General features: G+C 44.5%; 4 protein-coding genes and 1 pseudogene across 11 annotated transcripts; 2 read left to right on the forward strand and 3 right to left on the reverse strand.

Annotated features, from left to right (window-relative positions):
• Nucleotides 1–680: 680 nt before the first annotated feature.
• Nucleotides 681–2,018, reverse strand: LOC107275349 (putative F-box protein At4g17565). The gene has a single exon (XM_015760840.1). The coding sequence runs from the start codon at nt 2,016–2,018 to the stop codon at nt 681–683; it is 1,338 nt and encodes a 445-aa protein (XP_015616326.1).
• Nucleotides 2,019–2,190: 172 nt separating this feature from the next.
• On the forward strand, nt 2,191–5,139 carry LOC9267412 (inactive exonuclease DIS3L2). Of its 5 annotated transcripts, none has more exons than XR_010737306.1 (5): nt 2,191–2,698; nt 3,043–3,130; nt 3,825–4,140; nt 4,211–4,302; nt 4,392–5,139. XR_010737306.1 is itself a non-coding variant. In XM_015760345.3 (5 exons), the coding sequence occupies exons 3-5, from the start codon at nt 3,856–3,858 to the stop codon at nt 4,521–4,523; spliced, it is 489 nt and encodes a 162-aa protein (XP_015615831.1). In that variant the 5' UTR covers nt 2,191–2,698; nt 3,043–3,130; nt 3,825–3,855; the 3' UTR covers nt 4,524–5,139. The 5 variants fall into 5 exon arrangements, 2 of the variants coding, with proteins under 2 accessions (XP_015615831.1, XP_015615833.1); XR_010737305.1 differs by having other exon boundaries at nt 4,217–4,302; XR_010737307.1 differs by having other exon boundaries at nt 3,840–4,140; nt 4,217–4,302.
• Nucleotides 5,140–5,554: 415 nt separating this feature from the next.
• On the reverse strand, nt 5,555–18,790 carry LOC107279398 (uncharacterized; annotated as a pseudogene).
• A 1,649-nt stretch (nt 18,791–20,439) lies between these two features.
• On the reverse strand, nt 20,440–21,777 carry LOC107275329 (putative F-box protein At4g17565). The gene has a single exon (XM_015760841.1). The coding sequence runs from the start codon at nt 21,775–21,777 to the stop codon at nt 20,440–20,442; it is 1,338 nt and encodes a 445-aa protein (XP_015616327.1).
• Nucleotides 21,778–21,949: 172 nt separating this feature from the next.
• On the forward strand, nt 21,950–24,898 carry LOC107278359 (inactive exonuclease DIS3L2). Of its 4 annotated transcripts, none has more exons than XR_010737431.1 (5): nt 21,950–22,457; nt 22,802–22,889; nt 23,584–23,899; nt 23,976–24,061; nt 24,151–24,898. XR_010737431.1 is itself a non-coding variant. In XM_015760369.3 (5 exons), the coding sequence occupies exons 3-5, from the start codon at nt 23,615–23,617 to the stop codon at nt 24,280–24,282; spliced, it is 489 nt and encodes a 162-aa protein (XP_015615855.1). In that variant the 5' UTR covers nt 21,950–22,457; nt 22,802–22,889; nt 23,584–23,614; the 3' UTR covers nt 24,283–24,898. The 4 variants fall into 4 exon arrangements, 2 of the variants coding, with proteins under 2 accessions (XP_015615855.1, XP_015615857.1); XR_010737432.1 differs by having other exon boundaries at nt 23,599–23,899; XM_015760369.3 differs by having other exon boundaries at nt 23,990–24,061.
• Nucleotides 24,899–25,276: the final 378 nt, after the last annotated feature.

Below are 25,276 nucleotides of genomic sequence, written 5' to 3' on the forward strand. Positions count from 1 at the left end.
TGATTTATAAGCCGGTGGATTTAATGTCCTAAGTTTAATGATGGAGTCATGCATCTACCTCATATAAGCCAAAAAAGCTTCACCAACCTAGCTTTTGGCTTAATAGTGTTAGAATGGCTTATGGCTTCAAAAAAGCCAAACGAAAAAGCCGCTTGTTTGTTTAGACTTAGACTTTTCCGTTTATAAGTTGGCTTATAAGCCTAAACAAAGAGGGCCTAGAACTTTAATTGACAACTTTAAACTACTTCCTCGGTTCCTAATTATTTGTCTCATAATGGTTAACCAAGAAAAAAAAAGAGACTTGTCGAGGATAATGGAGTAATACTCTCTCCATTCATGTGATAAGTCATTTTGACTTTTTTTTACTCAGACTTCTTAAAAGTGATCAAGATTACAAAAAATATAACAATATTTATATCACTAAATTTATTTTATTAAATCTAAAATAGAATATATTTTGATAGTTTCTTTGTTTTATGTTAAAGATATTTCTCTATTTTACTATAAACTTAACAAAGCTAAAGAAAGTTTGACTTAAAACAAAAATCGAAACGACTTATAATATGAAACGAAGGTAGCAGTATATAGAGATCAATAGTATATATGGTTACAAATTATATCCCTTTTGATTATTTGAAACAAAACATACATGGGCTTGAATAACCTGAATACAATCCTATCTAGAAAAGTGAGGGTTTTATCCAAACCGGGGAGGGCCAATTCAACCATGGAGGCGAATTCTCGGTACACGCAAAGCTCTGTAAGCTCTTACTTGTCATGTCCCAAATACCTATCTCTCGCCAACTATTCTTATACATGTAGACATACTCAGATGAGTCATCGGTAATGTAGGCACAATTTGGCTTTAACATAGGATAATCCTTGGTTGAAATGCACATTGTGCTATTGTATCCAAGGAATAATGCATGATCATCCAAGCTCTTCATCTTCACAAGTTTTTTCCGATCAAAATCGACTCTGAACACTTCAATGTCAGTTGTCTTGAGCTCTAGATATGGATACATGTCATCATTGATACCAACGATAGGATCTAGGTCATCATCGTCATCGTCCACCTCAAGATTATTTGGATGCTCCGATGAAGATGTTGCCATCAGGTCAACATAGCTCCTCCATCTCCGTACTTGAAGGATGTCACCCCATGGCGCCCGTAGGAGGTACATGGCCGAAGGGTACCACCGTTGTGGAACTTTGCCTGTGATCTGTCTCACGATAGGAGAATCTCCATTGAGATCTAAGGTGTAGATGGATCCATCGAAGCATAGCGCGTAGAAAAAGCCATCATCATCGTTGTGAAAGAAGTCTTCAAAGCCACCGAAGCAAGGGTGTTTGTCCAGCGAGACCCACGTCCATCGCTCATCACCAGGCCGGGCGAACGAGAGCTCGCCGCACTCCATATGGGCGAGCAGCGCGACACAAGCGCCCCCACCGGTGGACGGGCTACAGGAAAGGACCACCCGATGGTACATGCATTCCCGTGCCTCATTCGCCGTGAGTAGGAGTGGCTCTGGGTCGAGCCCAGGTGTCGAACTCACGAAGACGTTGTACATCATGGCACCGTTGTTGCCTGCACCGGTGAAGCTCTTCTCCACATGGTGAATTCCGGTGATAGGAGGGAGACAGGCTTGGGCGCCGGTAATGGGATTGATGAGGCGGAGGTTGGAGACCTCGTCGGCGGTGACGATCCAACCGTGCCCCGCACCGACCACGGAGTGTTCGGTGACCACGCCGAGTGGGAAAGGGACTCGGATGGACTCGCCAGTCAAGGGGCAATGGACGACGGCGTTGTTCGGGGAGTAGGCCTCACAGGCGTAGAACAGACACGGGAGCTGCTTCGCCGATGATGGGAGAGGGAAGCGGGCGCGGCGGACGGCGGTAGACGCGGCGCACCATGAGGCACATACAGCGCTGGAGCGGATCAGGTCTGGGATGTCCAACCGCTCCATAATTATTAGAAGGACGTCCTCCAGCAACTCCGCCCAGTCGGATGACTCCATTATCCTCTCCTCCTCGGTGTCGGCGGTACAAAAATTTGGGCGTAACACAGTGGCCAGCAACAAATACATAGTGCGGGTGTACCCCGAATCCGATCCACCTAACGTCGTCCGAATCCAAAACCGTCGCGGCCACGTCACCGAGTTATCTTGGGCCGCCTGATAGCCTGGTGGTGAGGTGGACGGCTGAGATCGCTTAAGGAGCACTTCGTTTTCTCCTCATCGATCTCTCCAGCCTCTCCGCCGCGCGCCGCCGCCACCGCCACCGCCGCCGCCGCCGACGACGAGTCCCTCTTCCCTTCCTCTCCTGTCTCCTCGCCAGCCTTCCTACTGGCCACACGGCCTCGACGGTCTCCTCTAAGGATGGAGGGAGAGGATGAAGAGAGGCAGCATTCTGCGGGGATTCGCGGCTGCGCAGGTGTGGCAGCAGCGGGCGGGCTTGAGCGAGACGAGGGAAAGCGGGGAGGTGGGGGGGGGGCACCGTCGGATGGGAAGATCGAGAAGCTGAGCGCGGAGGAGCGAGTCGCCGCAGTCCTTCACCACCTGGTCGGCGCCGTCGATGGACAGGTGGACATTCACTGCTTCCCGATGGGGTACCTACCAACCCGTCTCGAGGTCGGCATCCCGGCGGCCCGGTCACCCCTCAGCACGCCGGCAGACTGAGCGGTTGAGATATATTCACAGTACATCTCTATATTCCCTTTGTTTGTTTGTTTGTTTTTGTTTTGTTTTGGAGAGAGCTATTCGCTTTCTTTGTTGTTGTATCATCAAATTGGTCACCGTTGCTACTGCATATCATCACGAGAAATGAATCAATGATGTATGCAGAAGCTAGTAGCTTCAATGGTAGTTGCATCAGAAAACAGAAAGCATACTGTGGTTCCTCATGAGGATTTAGGCACGTCAAATTAATAAGTCTAACTTATTTATGGAATCCCCTTATTTATACTATGTAGTATCAGGCTTGTGCGTTTTGGAAATTAATCACTGCAAGAAGTTTTAAAGTGTTTTCCGTTTTCCATTACAGCTATCATTTGGAGCTCCCTGCTTTATTAGATGGCCAGCATGCTCATGTTGGGTTCCCCCCTGGACAACAGCTGCAATAGTTATCAATGGTAAACAATATATACTTCCTGTGATTTATTGCTTGAAGTCCCTACAGATGGAATGTCATTTGTAGCAAGAAAACTATATGAATATGAGAGGATGATATCAAGTCCCTTAGGTGCCTTATATGAGATCTCAAAGAATTTGATGGATATTAGATTTTTTTAATGGAAAGGGTATTAGATTTAAGGGTGGAGATTTGTCTCTTGAAACTGCAAAACTTATGATCCTATTTGATGAAAGTGGAACTCCGTGCAATAGTTATTGCTATTAGAGGAATGATGATTGTTTCATTGTTGAGGAGTTAATGTTGTCGGCAATTTTGTCAGCTGCAGAAGTTATATCCAGCGCATTCCCAAATTGGTGCATTACTCGGTAGGCACCCCGAGCCTAATTTATGTAGGTCTCGAGAGTTTGAGGCGTTTGTGCCAAAAATGGCTTTGAATTGGATAGTTCATCATCTGGTCAACTTCACCTTTCACTTTCCAGAATGAAGGAGAAGTTAAAAGATGATCCTGTTTTGTTTAATATTATCATGTTTTATGCTTCAAAGCAAAAGCGGCCAGCATAATTTTTTTTTGCACAGCAGACATGATAAGCAGGAGGGATGATTGGACTCACTAGTCACCATGCATTATCTGTCCCTCTATGTACACATTTCACATCACCACTTTGAATATATCCTGATATAATTGTTCACAGAACACTGAAATGCAGTAATTGAGGCTGAAAGATGTATCTGAAACAAAGGAGATCTCTCTTAGGCCAAAACGAATTCAACATTGCACCTTGTGAGATTATACGTGGATGCTTTACATGCCTCCAATTTAGTAAGGATGCTGCTGAATCCAAAGAAAGGAGCGAAGCATTGTCTGCTGCAGCTAAGAAGTTTAAGCTCCCTTCCTCTGAAAATCTTGGAGAGATTGCTGAACATTGCAACGAAAGAAAGTGCGCCGGCCATTGTGCAGAAGAAGCTGGTCAGAAGCTCTACATGTGGACACTTATAAAGAGGAAAGAGGTACTATGCTCCATCATATTTTGGCTTCTGCAGCTGATTTTATATAAGCTTTGATTTGAAAGGCTTCTAGTTCTAGTTCTACTTTTGCAGCTCCTTGTTGCCGATGCTATAGTTCTGGGGCTCAGAACAAAGTTCATGTACGTTTATGTGCCCAAACTAACGGTATATATTTGCCTAACCTCATGGGAAGCACTTTCTTTTGTTGCTGATCGTTTTACTTTGCCTTGATACGATTAATCTTTTCTATGTAGATGGAACGGAGGATACATTATGATGAAGTTGAGAGCCTATCTATTGAGTGCTTGGAAGCCACTGGAATGTTGGTGCTTGAAGCATGCAGGAACAGGCCTCCTCAAAGGAGGGGAAATCAAGTGAACTGGTGAAGTATAGAGCTTTTGAGGAAGTCATCATGGTGATGAACCCATGAAGTTGCTTTGGTGGTTATTTGGTTAACCCGTCCGAATTGATGTTATCTGAAGAAAATGAGAAATCTGGAGCAACAGAAGCTGGTTGTGACACTGCCAAGTCAGTTTTGCTGGGTGATGAAGCCGTGAATGCTCTAGTTGCCCTGGCTGTCCTGCCTCCGGTGATACAATTACTCGAGCGAAGTTCCTGTGGCTCTTCATGCGACTCTGCGGTGGACACTGGAGTTTTTACATTCTCTTTGGTGAACAACAGTAATAAAAATGATAGAAGAGTAGCATTTAAAAGTTCCTTCAGAGTTCATCAAGCAAATATCAACTTATAGTGTTGTAGATGTTCCATTGACCTCAATGTCAAGTAGTCTTCTTTTTTACTTCAGGCCACTTGACCAAGTCCCAGATTCAGTTTTGACAGAAGAAAGACTCTGTATCGGTGATGTATTTGTCAGTTGATCCTTCATCAGCTTGTCCGGAGCTACCTGCAGTTTTTTTTATAGTGGTGAACTCTTACACATGTTTGTCATGTTGCTTTGTTACTCTGGTGAAGAAGAAAAATAGTATTGAAGTTTCATTTGAATGAACATCTTCAGGCTCTTTAAATCTTGAGCAACTACCATTTGTTCCTTCAAAAAATCAAATCTGAGCTTGAGTTGAGAAGCGAAATATGATAGTACCACCTCGAATATATATAGATCATATCGTAAAAATGCAGCTTCCTGTACAGTCAAACAATCTCAGAATTTCTACCCAAATCCTACCTCCATGACATCACGAAACAAACTGCAAATTTCTGTTTCTAACCCAACAGTTGTCTGGATTTCTCTGCACATCCTATTTCTAACCCAGGAATTGTGAACTGTCTAACATGGATTCTAAGCAGAGAACATTTCTAACCCAGGAATTGTGAACTGTACATCTACTCACAGAACTGTCTGCTGACCCAAAAACTGTTCCCTCTGAACATTTACTCTCCTGACCCAAGAACTGTTTGCTCACTTCCCATGGATGTTCTTCTTATGACGGTAGTAGTCGGCAAGATTTTGGAAGAAGTTGTGGCAGTAGGAGCATTCCACCCTGTCCTTGCTGCGCATCAGCTTGCGATGGCAAGTACAGTAGTGGGGCCTCATGGAGCCTGACGACAAACTCCGTGGTTTCGAGCCCTCGAAGCAGCTGGTGCACGGCTTCTCCCCTCTCCCTGCCTGATCGCACTCGACGAAGAACGAGAGGAGAGGGCCGTGCTGCGGAGGTGTCTCGCCGGCGACGATGGAGACGGGCGGCTCCTCGTCTTCCTCCTGCAATGCCGCAGTCTTGTCGGTGTCGGCGTCCCAATCTTGATCGAAGCCCTCCCAATCTTGATCGAAGGCGTCCCAATCAGGCCAATCGGCGTCGTCGGCGTCATCGTCGTCGTGCATTGGTGGCTGCAGCAAGTGGGCGTCAGGGGCGGCCTCGCCGGCGTGGGCGACGGCTTCTTGCAGTGGTGGCTGCAGCCAATGGGCGTCAGGGGCGGCCTCGCCGTCGCCGACGTGGGCGACGGCTTCTTGCAGAGGTGGCTGCAGCCAATGGGCGTCGGGGGCGGCCTCGCCGGCCTGGGCGGCGACTTCTTGCGGGGGTGGCTGCTCACCGGCGACGAGGAGGGCAGCGCCGCCCTTGTCCTCCACCGCCGCTCCCGCACCCTGGAGCTGCCTCCCGGCATTGTTGTTGGAGGCGTCGGGGAGGCCACGCTTCTTGTCACCGTTCTTAGCGTCGGGGAGGCCGCTCTTGTCATCGGCGACGGCGGAGGCCCCCGCACCCTGGAGCGGCGCTTCCCGATCGTTCTTGGCGTCGCCGTTGAACGCACCCTTGCCATCGGCGACGGCGGAGGCGCCGACCTGCTCCTCCTCTGCCCCCAATTCTTGGAGCCACCGGTAAGCGCCGTGGCCGCCCTCGTCGGCGACGAGGACAAGCCTGTCCACGTCGTGGGGCGGCAGGTGTTCGTCGGCGACGCCCCCGCCACCGCCCACCTCGTCCACCATGCTGAGCCCTTCTTGAATCGGCATCAGCGTCCCCGCGTCGACGATGCCGTCGTCCTCCTCTAAAACCTCGCCCCGCTCGACGACGCACTGCTTGATCACCTCGGCGAACTGGGGAAATGGGGAATGCGTGGTATTTGATTTCTTGTTTGATCCTGACACCGAAGCAGAGGAGGGGAGATTTATAGTGAGATTTGTATTGAGCGCTTGTGGCTTTGTGGGTTCCTCGCGGATGGGAGAACGGGAGAGGCTGCAATGGCTTGATCCACCGTCCAAGCGAGATCCGACGGATATAATTAAACGATATTGGTTACCGTTAAACTTAGTTCATGGAGGGAAAAGCTTGCGTACCTGTTAATTTATTTTTGTTATCTGTACTTTGTTTAAGGTAGTGTTTGTCTAATTCTTGCACTTGGTGGTTTTTGCCTACTCATTTTTTAACCAGGAAATTAACCAGAGTAGAATAAAGGAACGAGTCCATTTTATAACTCCTTTGTTTTGTGGTAATATAGAAAACTAATTCTGAACTTTATAATTGAATATACTTCAACTTTCGACTCTCAAAACCATGAAGTTTTTTACTTGTGCCTGAATATAGAGCTGTTTTGGTTGATGTGGTGTAAACCAAAAACTAATTTTGAGTTTTTAAAACTATTTAAAGAGTAGAAAAAAAGTATTTCTCGCTAAGTTTTTTTTTTTGGTACAAGTGAAATAGCATACAGTTGGCTTACGAACAATAGATTGAAAGCTAAATAAACACTATTTTTTGAAATGGGACGAATATTCTTTATAGCATTGTAGATTGAATTTATTAGTTTAAATTTTCAAGGCGAATAAGTCTATTGTGCCTCCCTCAACTTATGCCCATGGTTGAATCGCATCTCTCAACCGCAAAAATGGGTATAGCCCATCCCCAAACTCCCAAGACCATTGCAAATCGACTCCACGGGTGGTTTCGTCCAACGTGGAAGTTCACTCATCATTTGACCCTTGCCATTAGGTGGGACCCATTCGTCAGCAGCTTCCACCTCATCCCATATTCTCCCTCACCTCTCTTCTCCCCTCTCTCTCTCTCTCTCATCTCTTCCTCCTCTCACCTTCCATCAGCATAGAGGCAGGGCGGCGGCGATGGCGCATAGGGGAGGAGCTTGCTAGCCGACCGGCCTCGCCGCGCGCGGGTAGGAGCTAGCCGGGTGACCGCATGAGGGAGGAGCTCGTCGACCGGCCGCACGCGGGGAGGAGCTCGTCGGCATAGTGGCAGCCAGTACCCTCGTTGATCTCCTGCAACGGCCCGACTCGAGCACCTAGAGGAGGTGGGAGGGCGAATGCCAAATGGAGGACGTCGAAGCTCGAGGAGGTCGCAACGGCTGCGTACCGGCTCCGTCCGTGTCAAACCAGCGATGCACGGTCCGCGACCCCCGCGCTGCAACCGTTGGCCTCTGCCCCGGCTACCGAGATCACTAGGGATGTAGACGGCGACCGGCATCGGCGAGCTTGCAAGAGAGCGATGCTAGGAGCGGTGTTCGAAAGCTATTCCAAAAATTGCCTCCGCCGCCGGGCGAGCTTCGGCTTCCTCTGATAGCCTCGGGGGTCTCGCCGGGGCGCATCTTCTCCGACAGAGGGCGGAGCGTGCCGTCAGCGAGGAGCTGCTCGGTCTCCATCAGCAGCACGCCTTGCTGGTTGCGGATCCGGATGGTGGCGACGTGGATGGTGCAGACGACAGGGTGCTGTTGCTGTGACGGTGGAGATGAGCACACCCCTAGCTCATCCTAACACCTATTGAGTTGTGATCCAAATTCATTTGCACATAATAAAGGCCAGCTTCTGCTGAAGAGAAGCGGAGACCCGTCGCTGGAGGCTTGGGCCGGATATATATACCTCTTCTAAGCCGTCGTTCGGCGTTGTAACCTCACCCTGATATAGTGAAGATATTTTGCTGGCTGGCGCTCGTGGTTTTTTCTCTCTTGTTTTGGAAGGGTTTTTCACGTTAAATCTTGTGTCTTCTGCGATTGATATATTGTTATTTATCATTTATTTGCCTATCGTTTCCTAAGTCCTAACAGCACCGTGCCCCAAGACGCTAACACAACCAGCAAGTCGAGCGTCGGGAAGGCCAGCGGCCGCGACGGCAACAATGGCCGCATCGGAATTAGCCAGTGCCTGCGCCTTTCTCAGTGGTGGCCACGGCGGCGGCGTTCCGGCTCCGTCCATGTCGGACTAGCGACCCCCGCGCCGCACCCGCTGGCCTCCGCGACCTCACTTCACCATTGCGCGGTTGCGCCAATCCCCTCTGGCCTCCATGGCTGTCTGCGAGGGAGGAGAGAGGAAATAAATAATGTAACTAATATGTGGGTCCTCACCTATTTTTTTTTTACTGTGAGTGACACGTAGATGCCATGTGGAATGAAGACCTAGTCAAGATGCCATGTGGACAGCACATAAGTTAAAACCGGGTTCAATACTGTCGAGAGTCTATTTGCACCGGTTTTTAAGATATGGGAGGTATTATACCTGGTTTTGCGATTAAGGGATGCGATTTCGACCAAGTGCAAGAGATGAGGGACGTCAAATAGACTTATTCCTTCCTAGGACAATCACGAAGAACTTATGATCCATTCAGATTTCAGGCCCACCATTTGGAACTCGAGGTCGTCATTTGTTACATCTGATGCATTCTCCAGATCCAGCACTCGAAGAAGCTTCATATTGTCAGAGATGAAGAATGATTCCCATTTCCCAAACACTGTCAGAGACCGTAGCCGGGAGAAGTCGATGCTCATGAACACGATCTTGTCCCTCTCCCAGGTGCTCCCTATGACAAGGTGCCGTCCCGTGCGTTGGCTGGTCAGGCTGCAGCGCCCCTGCAGTGAGAAGATGTGGTTGTCGTCCATTTGCTGCGACATGATGTACTCATGGAAGAAACTGTTCACCTCGCACCAGACTATTCTGTTGCCGCTCCGTGAGGTCTGCTGCATAATGCTCAGGCCAACCAGCTTTGCGAATAACGTCTAGCCATTCTCCTCTGCGCTATTGTTGGCAGTGTCCCTGGAGTAGCCCTCGGCGATCCACCGTCTTATCAAACGCCTCCGCCGAATGCTTCTGTCTCGAGGAAAAATTGACAGGTAGAAGATACATGGCTTGAGGGAATCCGGGGAATTGTGAAAGTAGGATTGCATCCAAGCAAATAGACCCCGCAAACTTTCAAATCCTGGGTTAGTCTGTAACTCGTGCATAAACTTCTTATTGAATCTCCTCCATAGCACGGCATGTTTACTCCGGGTGGCCATAAAGCGACCTATAGCAACTATTACTTTAGGAAGTCCACCACACTTCTTTATGATGAGCTTTGCTTCATCAATCATCTCGGGAGTCAGATCAATGTTCTGTTTGTAAAGCAGGCGGTCCTGGCCATGCTTCTTTAGTAAAGGAGATATTTCTTCAGTCATCCCGGGAGTATTCGCCTTACCTAACATAAGCCTTAACTCTGTATCACTCATGCAATGTGCAGATCCGTACACCTATTTTCAAATATTTCAAGAATTACATGTCATTTTTTCAGAATTATCATCAATTTGCACGTGTTAAGATGTGATTATTAATATCCGTTACAATTGGATTTAGATGTTGCAAACAAAATTGATTATTTGCTGCTAAATCACAATATACCAGGATACCACTCAAATAAGCAAGAAGGGGAAGAGTAAATTTCAAAAAAGTGATACTTTGACCAAATTGTTGCAAAACTACAAATTTAAGGTGATGTATCACAAAACTATAGATTTAACAATAAGTTCATCACAAAAACTATATGTCTAAGGCTAAGTACCACAAAACTACAGATTTAATAATAAAATTATCACAAAACAAAAAATTTTAGGGTTTAAATCCTTAGCACTAATGTTATGTTGGAGTTATAAAATGTCCAAGTTTTGTTATTAAATTAACCCTAAACTTGTAGTTTTGTGAAAACTTTGTTACTAAATTGGTAGTTTTGCGATACTTCACCTTAAATCTGTAGTTTTGTGATAAATTTTGTGTTAAAATCTATAGATTTTTGAAACATCATCTGTAGTTTTGCGATAGTTTGGTCAATATGTCTATAGTTTTGTGAAATTTGCTCAAAAGAGAAATATGACACTGACTAACTACCTAGCATGTCTTGTTTGATCCACAATGTACCACTCTTCCATTGCTTCCTTCAAATTAATGTTTTTTAACATGGATAGGACAAATACTCCCTCTGATTCATATTATAAGTCATTTTGAAGTTTGACTTGGAAAAATATCAAAGCAACTTACAATATGAATCATAGGAAGTATTTGTTCTATCCATGTTACAAAAAATTAATTTATAGAAAAATATATCAACATTTTTAACACAAAACAAATATATTATCAAAATATATTAAATGTTAGTTCTAATGAAACTAATTTGGTGTGGTAGATGTTGCCCAATTTTTCTATAAACCTTATCAAACTTAAAGAAGTTTAACTAGGAAAAAAAGTCAAAACGATTTATAATATGAAACGGAGAGAGTGCTATACTAGATAATGTTTCCAATATTAAGCGATAGAAATAGCTATGTCGCCAAATAATCCATTATTATCTGAGGGCCTCGAAATTACCACATTATTCAAGAAAATCTATGTCGTTCGTCGACATGATGCATCCAAATTATAGGGGTGCAAAGCGATTGATATAGTTTTATACATAATACAATTGCTCAAAATGATTCAAAGCTTGGGATTCCCATTTTTGGCTAGCATTCTTAAATTTAGGAACTACTTTCAATTGGGGTCTTCTCAGTTCAAGGATGATTCTCAGATTATATTTTTGGAAGATATTTACCTAGGAAATAGCCTGCTAAAAACACAGTTGCCAACATTGCTTAACATATTACTCCCTCTATCCCAAAATTTAAGGCACGACCGCTTTTCTCCCATGTCTCATAATATAAGGCATGCATGCATGCATGCATTAACTATCATCTCTTAATTGGTTTATTTTAAATCCTCTATCATCAATCCTCCAATTATATTGCTTGCATGTATGGAGGTGATACAATCAATGAGCTAATTAAATTATTTCTTGGTCTTTGTGTTAGGAGTAGTTGAGCCTTAGGTCTCCTTTAATGGTTGAGCTAGTGCACTAGCTCATGCTTGTCCACCTTATACAAGAGATAGCAAAAAGTCTACCTTTCCAATAGGTTGTCTCATAGCACATTGTTCAAAATGCTTTGGGTTACACAATCCCTCTCACATTTTCTTTAGGAGCTTAGCTCTTGAAGAAGAGATAGTGCATTCTCTCTCCTTATCTTCTTTCTTTTCCACATCATACAAAAGCTGATGTGGAGATTTATGAGCTAGCTGACTTATCCTTGTTGGAGGAGGCCTTATATTTTGGGATGGAGGGAGTAGAAAGAAGCATGCAACAGAGGGCAAGTTCATGCGTTCAATCCTGCTTAATGTCTCCTTTCGTAGAGCTCTAACAAGGAATAACTTTATTGCTTGGAACAACTTGGTGGCCTGCCTTATGAATGTTTGATTGTCACAAAAGAGAGATCCATTTAAACAGAACCTTCATCAGAATGGTCAATTTTGCATTCTCTGTATGATGTTCTTCGTAGCACTAGTATCCCAGGCACAAACAGACTGCTGTGGAAGTTAAAAGTTCCACTCAAGATCAAAGTTTTACGTAGTATTTACATCATGATGATGTGTTGACAAAAGATAAGCTTGCAAAAAGAAAGTGGGGAGGAACTAAAAGTTCATGACAAGGAGACTGTAAAGTTTTTTTTTTATGGTCACCATGCTCACTTTGTTTGGCATGTGGTACAACCATACAAGTGCATTTTGATTAATAATAGGCTATGTCATCATTGAGTTAATTTAGCTTGTTATAGCACTTTTATCATTCTCACAGTTGGTACTCTTGTACACATATGGAACTAGCTAAGTAGCAAGATTGCAGAAACAAGGGCAAGATAACGCACCTCTTTTATGAACAGATAAAGGGCCGCATCGGCTTTTAGACCATTGACGTTAAACACGAAATTGTCTTCTACTGCACAATGTCTAGCGACACTTTCTTCATTTGTAATGACAATGATAAAACTTTCTGAATTTCCAGATAGTAAGGTAGATTTTATCAAGTCCCATTCTTCTGTGGACTGCAGGCCATCAATAACAATGAGGAATTTGTGCTTGTGTAGAAGCTTATGACACTCCTGAATTGGGTCTTTGGTCCTGAACATATCAATGTCCTTTTCCCCTAACCATAAGAAACATCTGCCGTTTTGATGCAAATCCAAGAGTAAACTGCAAGCCAAGTCCCTTAAATTGAATGGATGGGATACATTGACCCAACCATACATCTCAAATTGATCATGTGAGTTGTAGATAGTTCTTACAAAAGTTGATTTCCCAACACCAGCAATCCCCCACACAGAGATCACTCCAAACCTGAATTCACCTCTACTTCGAAAAATTGCCTCAGTTATTAAAAACAACAGCTGTTTATTACACTCCCGAAGGCGTGTAAACATGTCATCCAAGACAAGGCCTGTTTTTGCATAGAAAGAGGAAATATCATCCTGTCTTAGTCCATCCTTCATTAATAACCAATCAATTAATATATCATTATTACAGCCGAAAGTCTTTTCATCTTTACTTCTGCTGTCACGATAAGATCCCTGCAAATAAGAAACAGTTAGGGGGAGGGGGGAGCAGGATGCACCACACATGAAGTAGTAGATGCCAGAGGGTAATCACCTGAAAGGAGGCCAAACAAAACAAGACGGCATGCAAATGATTTTGGCATTACTTAATTCTTCAAAAGAAACTTACTAAAAGGATTTTTACCAAGAATATGAGGGTCAAAGAAATAAGTTTCTAGATCTTCACAGAATGTGAATACTAAAAATTAATGTTTCTAGGTTTTCACAACATTTATGTTTTTCCAAAAATAAATGCCTCAGTTGTGAGACTCGCTGAAACTAATACTAAGCTTGTTGGTATTCGTTTGGAACTTTAATATAACCTCCTAAACTCCTGGAAATCTACAGGTTGTTGATACACATTTCAAACTAACTAGTATTTTACCTGAAACTTTGGAGGCATTTGAAAGGCAAATCTATCTATTATATACTAAAAGTTCAACAAAATTCATACAAACGCTCCTAGACCGCCATGTGGCACTTGTCGATGAAATGGGAACTAGGGTAGCCCTTTCCCTGGGACCCTAGGGTCATTTTCACATTAGTACCAATAAAATGATAGGCTTAAAACTATCATTAGTTTTAAGGGACCCGGGTCCTGGCCTAACCCGGACCTGGGGGCCACTTCTTATATGCCACCCTAGGGCCATTTTCACATTAGCACCAATAAAATGATAGGCTTAAAACTATAATTAGTTTTAAGGGACCCGGGTCCTGGCCTAACCCAGACCTGGGGCGACTTCTTATATGCCGCGTAGCCTCCTTTAGGGCATGAAAGCGTATAAGACACACGTCTTAAGATGGTAGGCCAAAGGCCAGCCTGGGTCGTGGCCTTGTTCTGGGGCTCGGCCCCGCCTTTGCCCTCGTAGGTCACACGTTCCTCAGTAAGAGGAGCATCGAGACATACAAGATATGCATCTTAGAATACAAGCGGAGGCAAGCCTGGGTACCGGCCCTGTCCCAGGACCTAGGCCTGCCTTTGCTCCTGTAAGTCACACGTTCTTCGGTAAAGAAGAGCGTGGAGACAGGTCAAGGTCTTCCTCGGTCCCGACCCTGCCTCGGGACCCGAGTTCACCCTTGTCCTTATAGGAAACATATTCCTCGGTAAGAGGAGTGTGGAGACCTACACAATGTATCTCTTAGGATGACAAGCTGAGGTCTGCCTCAGCCCCGGCCCTGTCTCGGGACCCATGTCTGCCTTTGCTCTTGCAAGTCACACATTCTTTGGTAAGAAGAGTGTTGAGACCTACAAAACATATCTTAAGATTATAGGCCAGGGTTTGCCTCGGCCCCGGCCCTGTTCTGGGACCCAGGCTTACCCTTGCCCTTGTAAGTCACACATTCCTCAATAAGAGGAGTGTGGAGACCTACAAGATGTATATCTCTAGATCATAGGCTAAGGACTTTCTCGGTCCCGACTCTGTTCCGGGACCCGGGCCTGCCTTTGCCCTTGTAGGTCACACTTTTTTCGATAAGAAGAGCATTGATGCCTACAAAACATACCTTAAAATTACAAGCCAAGGACTGCCTCCGTCCCGGCCCTACCTAGGACCCGGGTTCCCCCTTGCCCTTGTAAATCATACGTTCTTCGACAAGAAGAGCGTCGAGACGTACAAGATATATATCTAACCCAACTTCTCTTCATCAAAGACACCTTTGAGGAACTACCTCTCAAAAGGGCGCAGGGGCATGACCGTTAGGCCTCGAGCATCACGATCTGACCCCTCCGCCAGTTGCAAGCCAGTATGCATGGCTTTAGATGAAGCATAACCATTAAGGAAGTTGTCGGTTGCACAAAGTCAAGGTGAAAAGACGGGGGTGCTGAGTCAGACGCGTTCACGCGTGGCAGGACGCGCGTCGTGCTCGCCCAACGCCACCCGACCTCGCTAGTTGTGCAAAAAGGGGGTACCGTGGCGCTACCTCAGCCAGGTTTGGGGGGTCCCGGGTCCACCACAGGACACATGGTGGGCAGGGTGATCCCCAACTGGCTCAAGCCGGTGCCCGAAGAGCCCGAGACAGCATAAATAAAGTAAGATTCTGAAGCTGACCAACTGGCAACGACAAGACAACAACAAGATGGGTAGTTAAGAAATGTTGAAAATGGCATTGTGAGCCCCTTCCTTGAGCTATAAAAGGAAGGGGACACGCCATGGAGAGGGGAGGGAATTTTTTTTAAAACTTAGAATCTGATAGCTTGTACCTGTCTCAACTCACACAAAGAACCAAAACACATGAGTAGGTTTTTACACCTCCAGATGGCCTGAACCTGTATAAACACTTGTGTCAATTTCTTACTTGATGATCGACCGGGAGAGCCCGGGTCCCTTCGTGTTCCACACGACACATCGCTCTCGTCATGTGCAAGGACAATCTTCCTTGGGTCAAACCGTCTTTTTCACATCACTGGGAAGGGGGTCTCTCTTTTCCCAGCTACCGGTGGAGTGATCCCCGACAACACTGCTATAAACGCTCCTAGGTCGTCATGTGGCGCTATAATAAATCGTAGAAATTCTAAGAAAAAAACATCTAACCGTCAATTTTCATTTAATCTGGTAGGACCATTATTTTTAACTATTAGATCTATCTTAAAAATTACCAATTAAATTTCTCTCAAAAAAACCACATCGCTACGCGTACGGTACATAGGTATGTACGTACGTATCCCCAAACCCATATCCCCCAATCCTCAAGAAAAGTACGTACATACTTCCTTTTCTTTTTTCTTTCTCGCTTAGATTAGTTGAAAAATCAAACTAATAATTCAAGCCTACTTTAACTATGCTTGAAGTAGTAAAAATATATGTTATTTCAAGTTGTATTCTTGCTAGGCGCATCTCATCAAAACATCCATGAAAAATATAAATAAATAAAAGTTGTAGATTATATAATTGTATACACTTAAGAACAAGTATAGTTAAATTAGACTTGTATTTTCAAAAATAAAAACAACTCCAATTATGAGTGGCATTCTCAAAATTTACTCGCTGCCTACTATAAAAAATACTAACATGTCAAAATGACATTACTAAATTTATCATGAACGTATTTTGATGTACTATGTATTTTCTCTATTCATATATTGTTAAATAAAATAACAATCAAATATATTCTTTTACACCGTGTCGATGCCCTTTATCTCCTGCTTAGGCTTCATTCGATCTAGCTCATTGGCTGCGCTTATCTAGGGCACGCAAAACGACACGTCATCAATGAAAGATTAATTAAGTATTAAATATTACAAACTTGAAAAATGGGTTTATTTGATTTGTTTAAAAAAAAAGCTTTTGATAGAAAATATATGCAAAACATGCACCGTTTAGTTGTTCGAAAAACATGCTCACCATAAATGGAGTAGCCAATCGGATAAGCACTTTAGAACTCACCTTTATGTACTAAAATACTTAATATGTAGTATATAATATACTTTGTCAATTAGGAATAGCCAAATATATCAATCATATGTTCCTACTAATCCCATGTATATAAGTTCTATATACAAGCCACTATTCACCAATCATCAAATCATATTGCTTACAAGGCATTCATGAGCGGTGCACCTAATAATTAGTTGATATCCAATGTGCACATGTGTCATCAATTACCGAAGATAAAGGACAATACTAAGTGGGCAACAATCAACAGATGATAGGCAAGTAGAGATACTACCAAGCCACAACAAGCAATAGTTAACTACAAGTATATTGCGACTATGAGTAATAACGTTCCTACACACCTATATACACTACTAAGATGCCACGTGACGCTCTAATAAATTAGAAAAAATCTAACAAAAGTTACAAGAAAAAAGAAAAACAAGTAGACATCAGTTTATACTTAAATCAGTGGATCCATTATTTCCAATCATTAGGTTAAATCTATTAAAATAATCCATTGCGACTATGAGTAGTAGTGTTACTACACTCTACAAATACTCCTAATATGCCATGTGACGCTCTAATAAATTAGAGAAAATCTAAGAAAAATTATAAGAAACACTCATACATAGGACAAATACTCCTAAGATGCCACGTCACACTAATAAATTAGAGAAAAAAATATATTAAAAAACAGAATTTCTAGCCATTGATTTGCACTTAAACCAATGGATCCATTATTGTCAGCCATTAGATTATATTGATCCAAATAATCCCTCACTCTTAAAAATGGGCTAATCCTTCCCTATGTATGTACGTACACAAGAGATGTCAAGAAAAAGAAAAAGAAGAAGAGTGTGTCTACAATCAACCCCGTCAAGTAGTTTTCCATTTCTTTCTTTGAAGCTCTAAGGATTTCCTCAAATTATATATATATGTAGCGACCACTCCTGACGAGGTTGTCGAAGAAGCCACGCCGCCGAAGCGCTGCTTCTCACCATCCCGTCAATTCTCTTGAAAGTATTTTTTTCTAGTAATGATGTAAAAGGAAATTGCAGACACATGCAGACACTTACTAGTAAAATTTTCGAGCTTACCTCCTTGAAAAACATGCAGACACAGTGATAATATGAGAATCGCCTGATCTGTGATACTTGGAACGGATGTCCTGTGCACAAGCTTGCAATTTCGACCTTCTGTGTGGACACCACAACTCGGCTTCCATTTCGCATGTTTGGTAGATTCGATCTGATGGATTCCCATTCTGAAACGGTGTTCAGGTCTTCTAACACAATGAGGTACCTCTTTTTATATACTTCCGTCCTGAACTTAGTGAAAAGCTTGACTTCTGCTCCTTGTCGCTGTTGTCCAGAGTTTGTGTAGAACTGACTCCGCAAAGCCTGGAAGAACTCACTTAGATCAAATGGATGCATTATCTTTATCCAGGCAAGACATTCAAAGTTTCTTTTTATTTCTGGGTCATCATACACATTCCTGATGATGGATGATTCCCCATGATCGCCTTCTGTTTCCCAGATGGAGATGACCTGAAGGTCACCATCATTGTTGGTGAGCAATTCAGCAAGATCCCCTGAACCACTCAGCTCCTTTGCGATGTCTCTCACCTCAACGAGGGCATCAGATGCTGATGAGCCACCTGCAGCTGGCCCGACAGGTTTGGAGCCGGAGTCAGAGATGAGGTTGTAGCGCATGTTCCTCTGGCTCACATCCTCCACTCTGGCCTTGATCTGCTTTATGTCAGCCACCGCCTCATCCAGGGGAAGAACCGGCGCAAGGCAGGACGGCAGCACCGGCGCCATGAACGAGGGGAACAACCGGTGCCACCAAGCAGACTTCTTGTCAAGGTGGATTACAAACTCGATGCAGTCCTCGACGTCTTAGGCAAGGTTACGCACCTGCGTTACCCAGGTCCTCACCACATTGTTGTTCGCTTGCCCCCTCCCGACGACGTTGAGGAAGGACTGCATCATCTGGAACTCATCCGTGATGAACACCAGGTCATGCTGCACCCTCTCCTTGAGCTGGTTCTCCTCCAAGATCGCCGACTGCACCTTGATCACCGTCCCCTCCACCACCGACTTGGTGAGCCCAAGCACAATGTCCGCCATTGTTTCCTCAGCCTCTACTCTCTGATGTGTCTGAGTTTGTGGTGAGCTAGAAGCAAATGATGCCGCTAAATTGCTAGATCGGAATCATGGGTAGGAGCTGCATCTGGGGTCGGTATTAAAAAGGACAGATCAGCCATTGAACAATAAATTTGGACATTATTACTGTATTAAACTAGACTATCCAGGTCAATGAAACAAGCTGGACTAAGTCCTAAAAAAATTAGTAGATTTAATCTAGCGAAAGAGCCCTTACGTTAACAAATGTGGAACAGCTGATGCCTTGAATGATTGGATCAGTGAGCCTTCCCCAACCCAATATCTTACTCAACTGGAGACGTATTGATTGGTACTACACGCTGTAACATGGGGATTGGTTGACAAAAAATAAATAAAATTAGTCAAATTATCACAAACAAATCACACCGTTTGATAAACAAAGTGGGAGTACATTAGTACAAGCATTCCTACTAATTCCTCAGTCTTTCAGTTGTTTACTATGAATTGGTTTGCTAATCAGTCTATGTCTATCATCCAAGATCCCAAATGCGAACGCCCAACGCCTAACTCTATCGCAATCCAAGTTGCCTTGCATACCTCGCGGCTCCCGGGCGTGGGCGCTCCGGTTCGCCCACGACATCCTCTCAGCCTCCGACGGTGGCCGCCACACCAGCCATCCTCCTCCGCGACGGCGAGATCCGGCGGTGAGCCGCCGCCGCCGCCTGTGTCGCCTCCCATCCATGCCTACCAAACCCACCAGTTTGCTCCATTTCGACGCGTGGAAGGCCCTGTGGGCTGCAAAAGTCCATTCGGATGGGCCGGGCCGAGACCAGTACGAGTGAGTTGGGCCGGCCCAATATGCGCAATTTTATACCCGTAACTCCGTTTTTCTTCAATATTGACAACTTATGCCCTCTTTGTTTAGGCTTAATATTATTGGCTTAGACTTTTAAGTCAGCTTATTAGCTTATATGATTTATAAGCCGGTGGATTTAATGTCCTAAGTTTAATGATGGAGTCATGCATCTACCTCATATAAGCCAAAAAAGCTTCACCAACCTAGCTTTTGGCTTAATAGTGTTAGAATGGCTTATGGCTTCAAAAAAGCCAAACGAAAAAGCCGCTTGTTTGTTTAGACTTAGACTTTTCCGTTTATAAGTTGGCTTATAAGCCTAAACAAAGAGGGCCTAGAACTTTAATTGACAACTTTAAACTACTTCCTCGGTTCCTAATTATTTGTCTCATAATGGTTAACCAAGAAAAAAAAAGAGACTTGTCGAGGATAATGGAGTAATACTCTCTCCATTCATGTGATAAGTCATTTTGACTTTTTTTTACTCAGACTTCTTAAAAGTGATCAAGATTACAAAAAATATAACAATATTTATGTCACTAAATTTATTTTATTAAATCTAAAATAGAATATATTTTGATAGTTTCTTTGTTTTATGTTAAAGATATTTCTCTATTTTACTATAAACTTAACAAAGCTAAAGAAAGTTTGACTTAAAACAAAAATCGAAACGACTTATAATATGAAACGAAGGTAGCAGTATATAGAGATCAATAGTATATATGGTTACAAATTATATCCCTTTTGATTATTTGAAACAAAACATACATGGGCTTGAATAACCTGAATACAATCCTATCTAGAAAAGTGAGGGTTTTATCCAAACCGGGGAGGGCCAATTCAACCATGGAGGCGAATTCTCGGTACACGCAAAGCTCTGTAAGCTCTTACTTGTCATGTCCCAAATACCTATCTCTCGCCAACTATTCTTATACATGTAGACATACTCAGATGAGTCATCGGTAATGTAGGCACAATTTGGCTTTAACATAGGATAATCCTTGGTTGAAATGCACATTGTGCTATTGTATCCAAGGAATAATGCATGATCATCCAAGCTCTTCATCTTCACAAGTTTTTTCCGATCAAAATCGACTCTGAACACTTCAATGTCAGTTGTCTTGAGCTCTAGATATGGATACATGTCATCATTGATACCAACGATAGGATCTAGGTCATCATCGTCATCGTCCACCTCAAGATTATTTGGATGCTCCGATGAAGATGTTGCCATCAGGTCAACATAGCTCCTCCATCTCCGTACTTGAAGGATGTCACCCCATGGCGCCCGTAGGAGGTACATGGCCGAAGGGTACCACCGTTGTGGAACTTTGCCTGTGATCTGTCTCACGATAGGAGAATCTCCATTGAGATCTAAGGTGTAGATGGATCCATCGAAGCATAGCGCGTAGAAAAAGCCATCATCATCGTTGTGAAAGAAGTCTTCAAAGCCACCGAAGCAAGGGTGTTTGTCCAGCGAGACCCACGTCCATCGCTCATCACCAGGCCGGGCGAACGAGAGCTCGCCGCACTCCATATGGGCGAGCAGCGCGACACAAGCGCCCCCACCGGTGGACGGGCTACAGGAAAGGACCACCCGATGGTACATGCATTCCCGTGCCTCATTCGCCGTGAGTAGGAGTGGCTCTGGGTCGAGCCCAGGTGTCGAACTCACGAAGACGTTGTACATCATGGCACCGTTGTTGCCTGCACCGGTGAAGCTCTTCTCCACATGGTGAATTCCGGTGATAGGAGGGAGACAGGCTTGGGCGCCGGTAATGGGATTGATGAGGCGGAGGTTGGAGACCTCGTCGGCGGTGACGATCCAACCGTGCCCCGCACCGACCACGGAGTGTTCGGTGACCACGCCGAGTGGGAAAGGGACTCGGATGGACTCGCCAGTCAAGGGGCAATGGACGACGGCGTTGTTCGGGGAGTAGGCCTCACAGGCGTAGAACAGACACGGGAGCTGCTTCGCCGATGATGGGAGAGGGAAGCGGGCGCGGCGGACGGCGGTAGACGCGGCGCACCATGAGGCACATACAGCGCTGGAGCGGATCAGGTCTGGGATGTCCAACCGCTCCATAATTATTAGAAGGACGTCCTCCAGCAACTCCGCCCAGTCGGATGACTCCATTATCCTCTCCTCCTCGGTGTCGGCGGTACAAAAATTTGGGCGTAACACAGTGGCCAGCAACAAATACATAGTGCGGGTGTACCCCGAATCCGATCCACCTAACGTCGTCCGAATCCAAAACCGTCGCGGCCACGTCACCGAGTTATCTTGGGCCGCCTGATAGCCTGGTGGTGAGGTGGACGGCTGAGATCGCTTAAGGAGCACTTCGTTTTCTCCTCATCGATCTCTCCAGCCTCTCCGCCGCGCGCCGCCGCCACCGCCACCGCCGCCGCCGCCGACGACGAGTCCCTCTTCCCTTCCTCTCCTGTCTCCTCGCCAGCCTTCCTACTGGCCACACGGCCTCGACGGTCTCCTCTAAGGATGGAGGGAGAGGATGAAGAGAGGCAGCATTCTGCGGGGATTCGCGGCTGCGCAGGTGTGGCAGCAGCGGGCGGGCTTGAGCGAGACGAGGGAAAGCGGGGAGGTGGGGGGGGGGCACCGTCGGATGGGAAGATCGAGAAGCTGAGCGCGGAGGAGCGAGTCGCCGCAGTCCTTCACCACCTGGTCGGCGCCGTCGATGGACAGGTGGACATTCACTGCTTCCCGATGGGGTACCTACCAACCCGTCTCGAGGTCGGCATCCCGGCGGCCCGGTCACCCCTCAGCACGCCGGCAGACTGAGCGGTTGAGATATATTCACAGTACATCTCTATATTCCCTTTGTTTGTTTGTTTGTTTTTGTTTTGTTTTGGAGAGAGCTATTCGCTTTCTTTGTTGTTGTATCATCAAATTGGTCACCGTTGCTACTGCATATCATCACGAGAAATGAATCAATGATGTATGCAGAAGCTAGTAGCTTCAATGGTAGTTGCATCAGAAAACAGAAAGCATACTGTGGTTCCTCATGAGGATTTAGGCACGTCAAATTAATAAGTCTAACTTATTTATGGAATCCCCTTATTTATACTATGTAGTATCAGGCTTGTGCGTTTTGGAAATTAATCACTGCAAGAAGTTTTAAAGTGTTTTCCGTTTTCCATTACAGCTATCATTTGGAGCTCCCTGCTTTATTAGATGGCCAGCATGCTCATGTTGGGTTCCCCCCTGGACAACAGCTGCAATAGTTATCAATGGTAAACAATATATACTTCCTGTGATTTATTGCTTGAAGTCCCTACAGATGGAATGTCATTTGTAGCAAGAAAACTATATGAATATGAGAGGATGATATCAAGTCCCTTAGGTGCCTTATATGAGATCTCAAAGAATTTGATGGATATTAGATTTTTTTAATGGAAAGGGTATTAGATTTAAGGGTGGAGATTTGTCTCTTGAAACTGCAAAACTTATGATCCTATTTGATGAAAGTGGAACTCCGTGCAATAGTTATTGCTATTAGAGGAATGATGATTGTTTCATTGTTGAGGAGTTAATGTTGTCGGCAATTTTGTCAGCTGCAGAAGTTATATCCAGCGCATTCCCAAATTGGTGCATTACTCGGTAGGCACCCCGAGCCTAATTTATGTAGGTCTCGAGAGTTTGAGGCGTTTGTGCCAAAAATGGCTTTGAATTGGATAGTTCATCATCTGGTCAACTTCACCTTTCACTTTCCAGAATGAAGGAGAAGTTAAAAGATGATCCTGTTTTGTTTAATATTATCATGTTTTATGCTTCAAAGCAAAAGCGGCCAGCATAATTTTTTTTTGCACAGCAGACATGATAAGCAGGAGGGATGATTGGACTCACTAGTCACCATGCATTATCTGTCCCTCTATGTACACATTTCACATCACCACTTTGAATATATCCTGATATAATTGTTCACAGAACACTGAAATGCAGTAATTGAGGCTGAAAGATGTATCTGAAACAAAGGAGATCTCTCTTAGGCCAAAACGAATTCAACATTGCACCTTGTGAGATTATACGTGGATGCTTTACATGCCTCCAATTTAGTAAGGATGCTGCTGAATCCAAAGAAAGGAGCGAAGCATTGTCTGCTGCAGCTAAGAAGTTTAAGCTCCCTTCCTCTGAAAATCTTGGAGAGATTGCTGAACATTGCAACGAAAGAAAGTGCGCCGGCCATTGTGCAGAAGAAGCTGGTCAGAAGCTCTACATGTGGACACTTATAAAGAGGAAAGAGGTACTATGCTCCATCATATTTTGGCTTCTGCAGCTGATTTTATATAAGCTTTGATTTGAAAGGCTTCTAGTTCTAGTTCTACTTTTGCAGCTCCTTGTTGCCGATGCTATAGTTCTGGGGCTCAGAACAAAGTTCATGTACGTTTATGTGCCCAAACTAACGGTATATATTTGCCTAACCTCATGGGAAGCACTTTCTTTTGTTGCTGATCGTTTTACTTTGCCTTGATACGATTAATCTTTTCTATGTAGATGGAACGGAGGATACATTATGATGAAGTTGAGAGCCTATCTATTGAGTGCTTGGAAGCCACTGGAATGTTGGTGCTTGAAGCATGCAGGAACAGGCCTCCTCAAAGGAGGGGAAATCAAGTGAACTGGTGAAGTATAGAGCTTTTGAGGAAGTCATCATGGTGATGAACCCATGAAGTTGCTTTGGTGGTTATTTGGTTAACCCGTCCGAATTGATGTTATCTGAAGAAAATGAGAAATCTGGAGCAACAGAAGCTGGTTGTGACACTGCCAAGTCAGTTTTGCTGGGTGATGAAGCCGTGAATGCTCTAGTTGCCCTGGCTGTCCTGCCTCCGGTGATACAATTACTCGAGCGAAGTTCCTGTGGCTCTTCATGCGACTCTGCGGTGGACACTGGAGTTTTTACATTCTCTTTGGTGAACAACAGTAATAAAAATGATAGAAGAGTAGCATTTAAAAGTTCCTTCAGAGTTCATCAAGCAAATATCAACTTATAGTGTTGTAGATGTTCCATTGACCTCAATGTCAAGTAGTCTTCTTTTTTACTTCAGGCCACTTGACCAAGTCCCAGATTCAGTTTTGACAGAAGAAAGACTCTGTATCGGTGATGTATTTGTCAGTTGATCCTTCATCAGCTTGTCCGGAGCTACCTGCAGTTTTTTTTATAGTGGTGAACTCTTACACATGTTTGTCATGTTGCTTTGTTACTCTGGTGAAGAAGAAAAATAGTATTGAAGTTTCATTTGAATGAACATCTTCAGGCTCTTTAAATCTTGAGCAACTACCATTTGTTCCTTCAAAAAATCAAATCTGAGCTTGAGTTGAGAAGCGAAATATGATAGTACCACCTCGAATATATATAGATCATATCGTAAAAATGCAGCTTCCTGTACAGTCAAACAATCTCAGAATTTCTACCCAAATCCTACCTCCATGACATCACGAAACAAACTGCAAATTTCTGTTTCTAACCCAACAGTTGTCTGGATTTCTCTGCACATCCTATTTCTAACCCAGGAATTGTGAACTGTCTAACATGGATTCTAAGCAGAGAACATTTCTAACCCAGGAATTGTGAACTGTACATCTACTCACAGAACTGTCTGCTGACCCAAAAACTGTTCCC

The sequence above is a fragment of the Oryza sativa genome, chromosome 11 (genome assembly GCF_034140825.1).
Source record: "Oryza sativa Japonica Group chromosome 11, ASM3414082v1".
In the NCBI taxonomy this organism is placed as follows: Eukaryota; Viridiplantae; Streptophyta; class Magnoliopsida; order Poales; family Poaceae; genus Oryza; species Oryza sativa.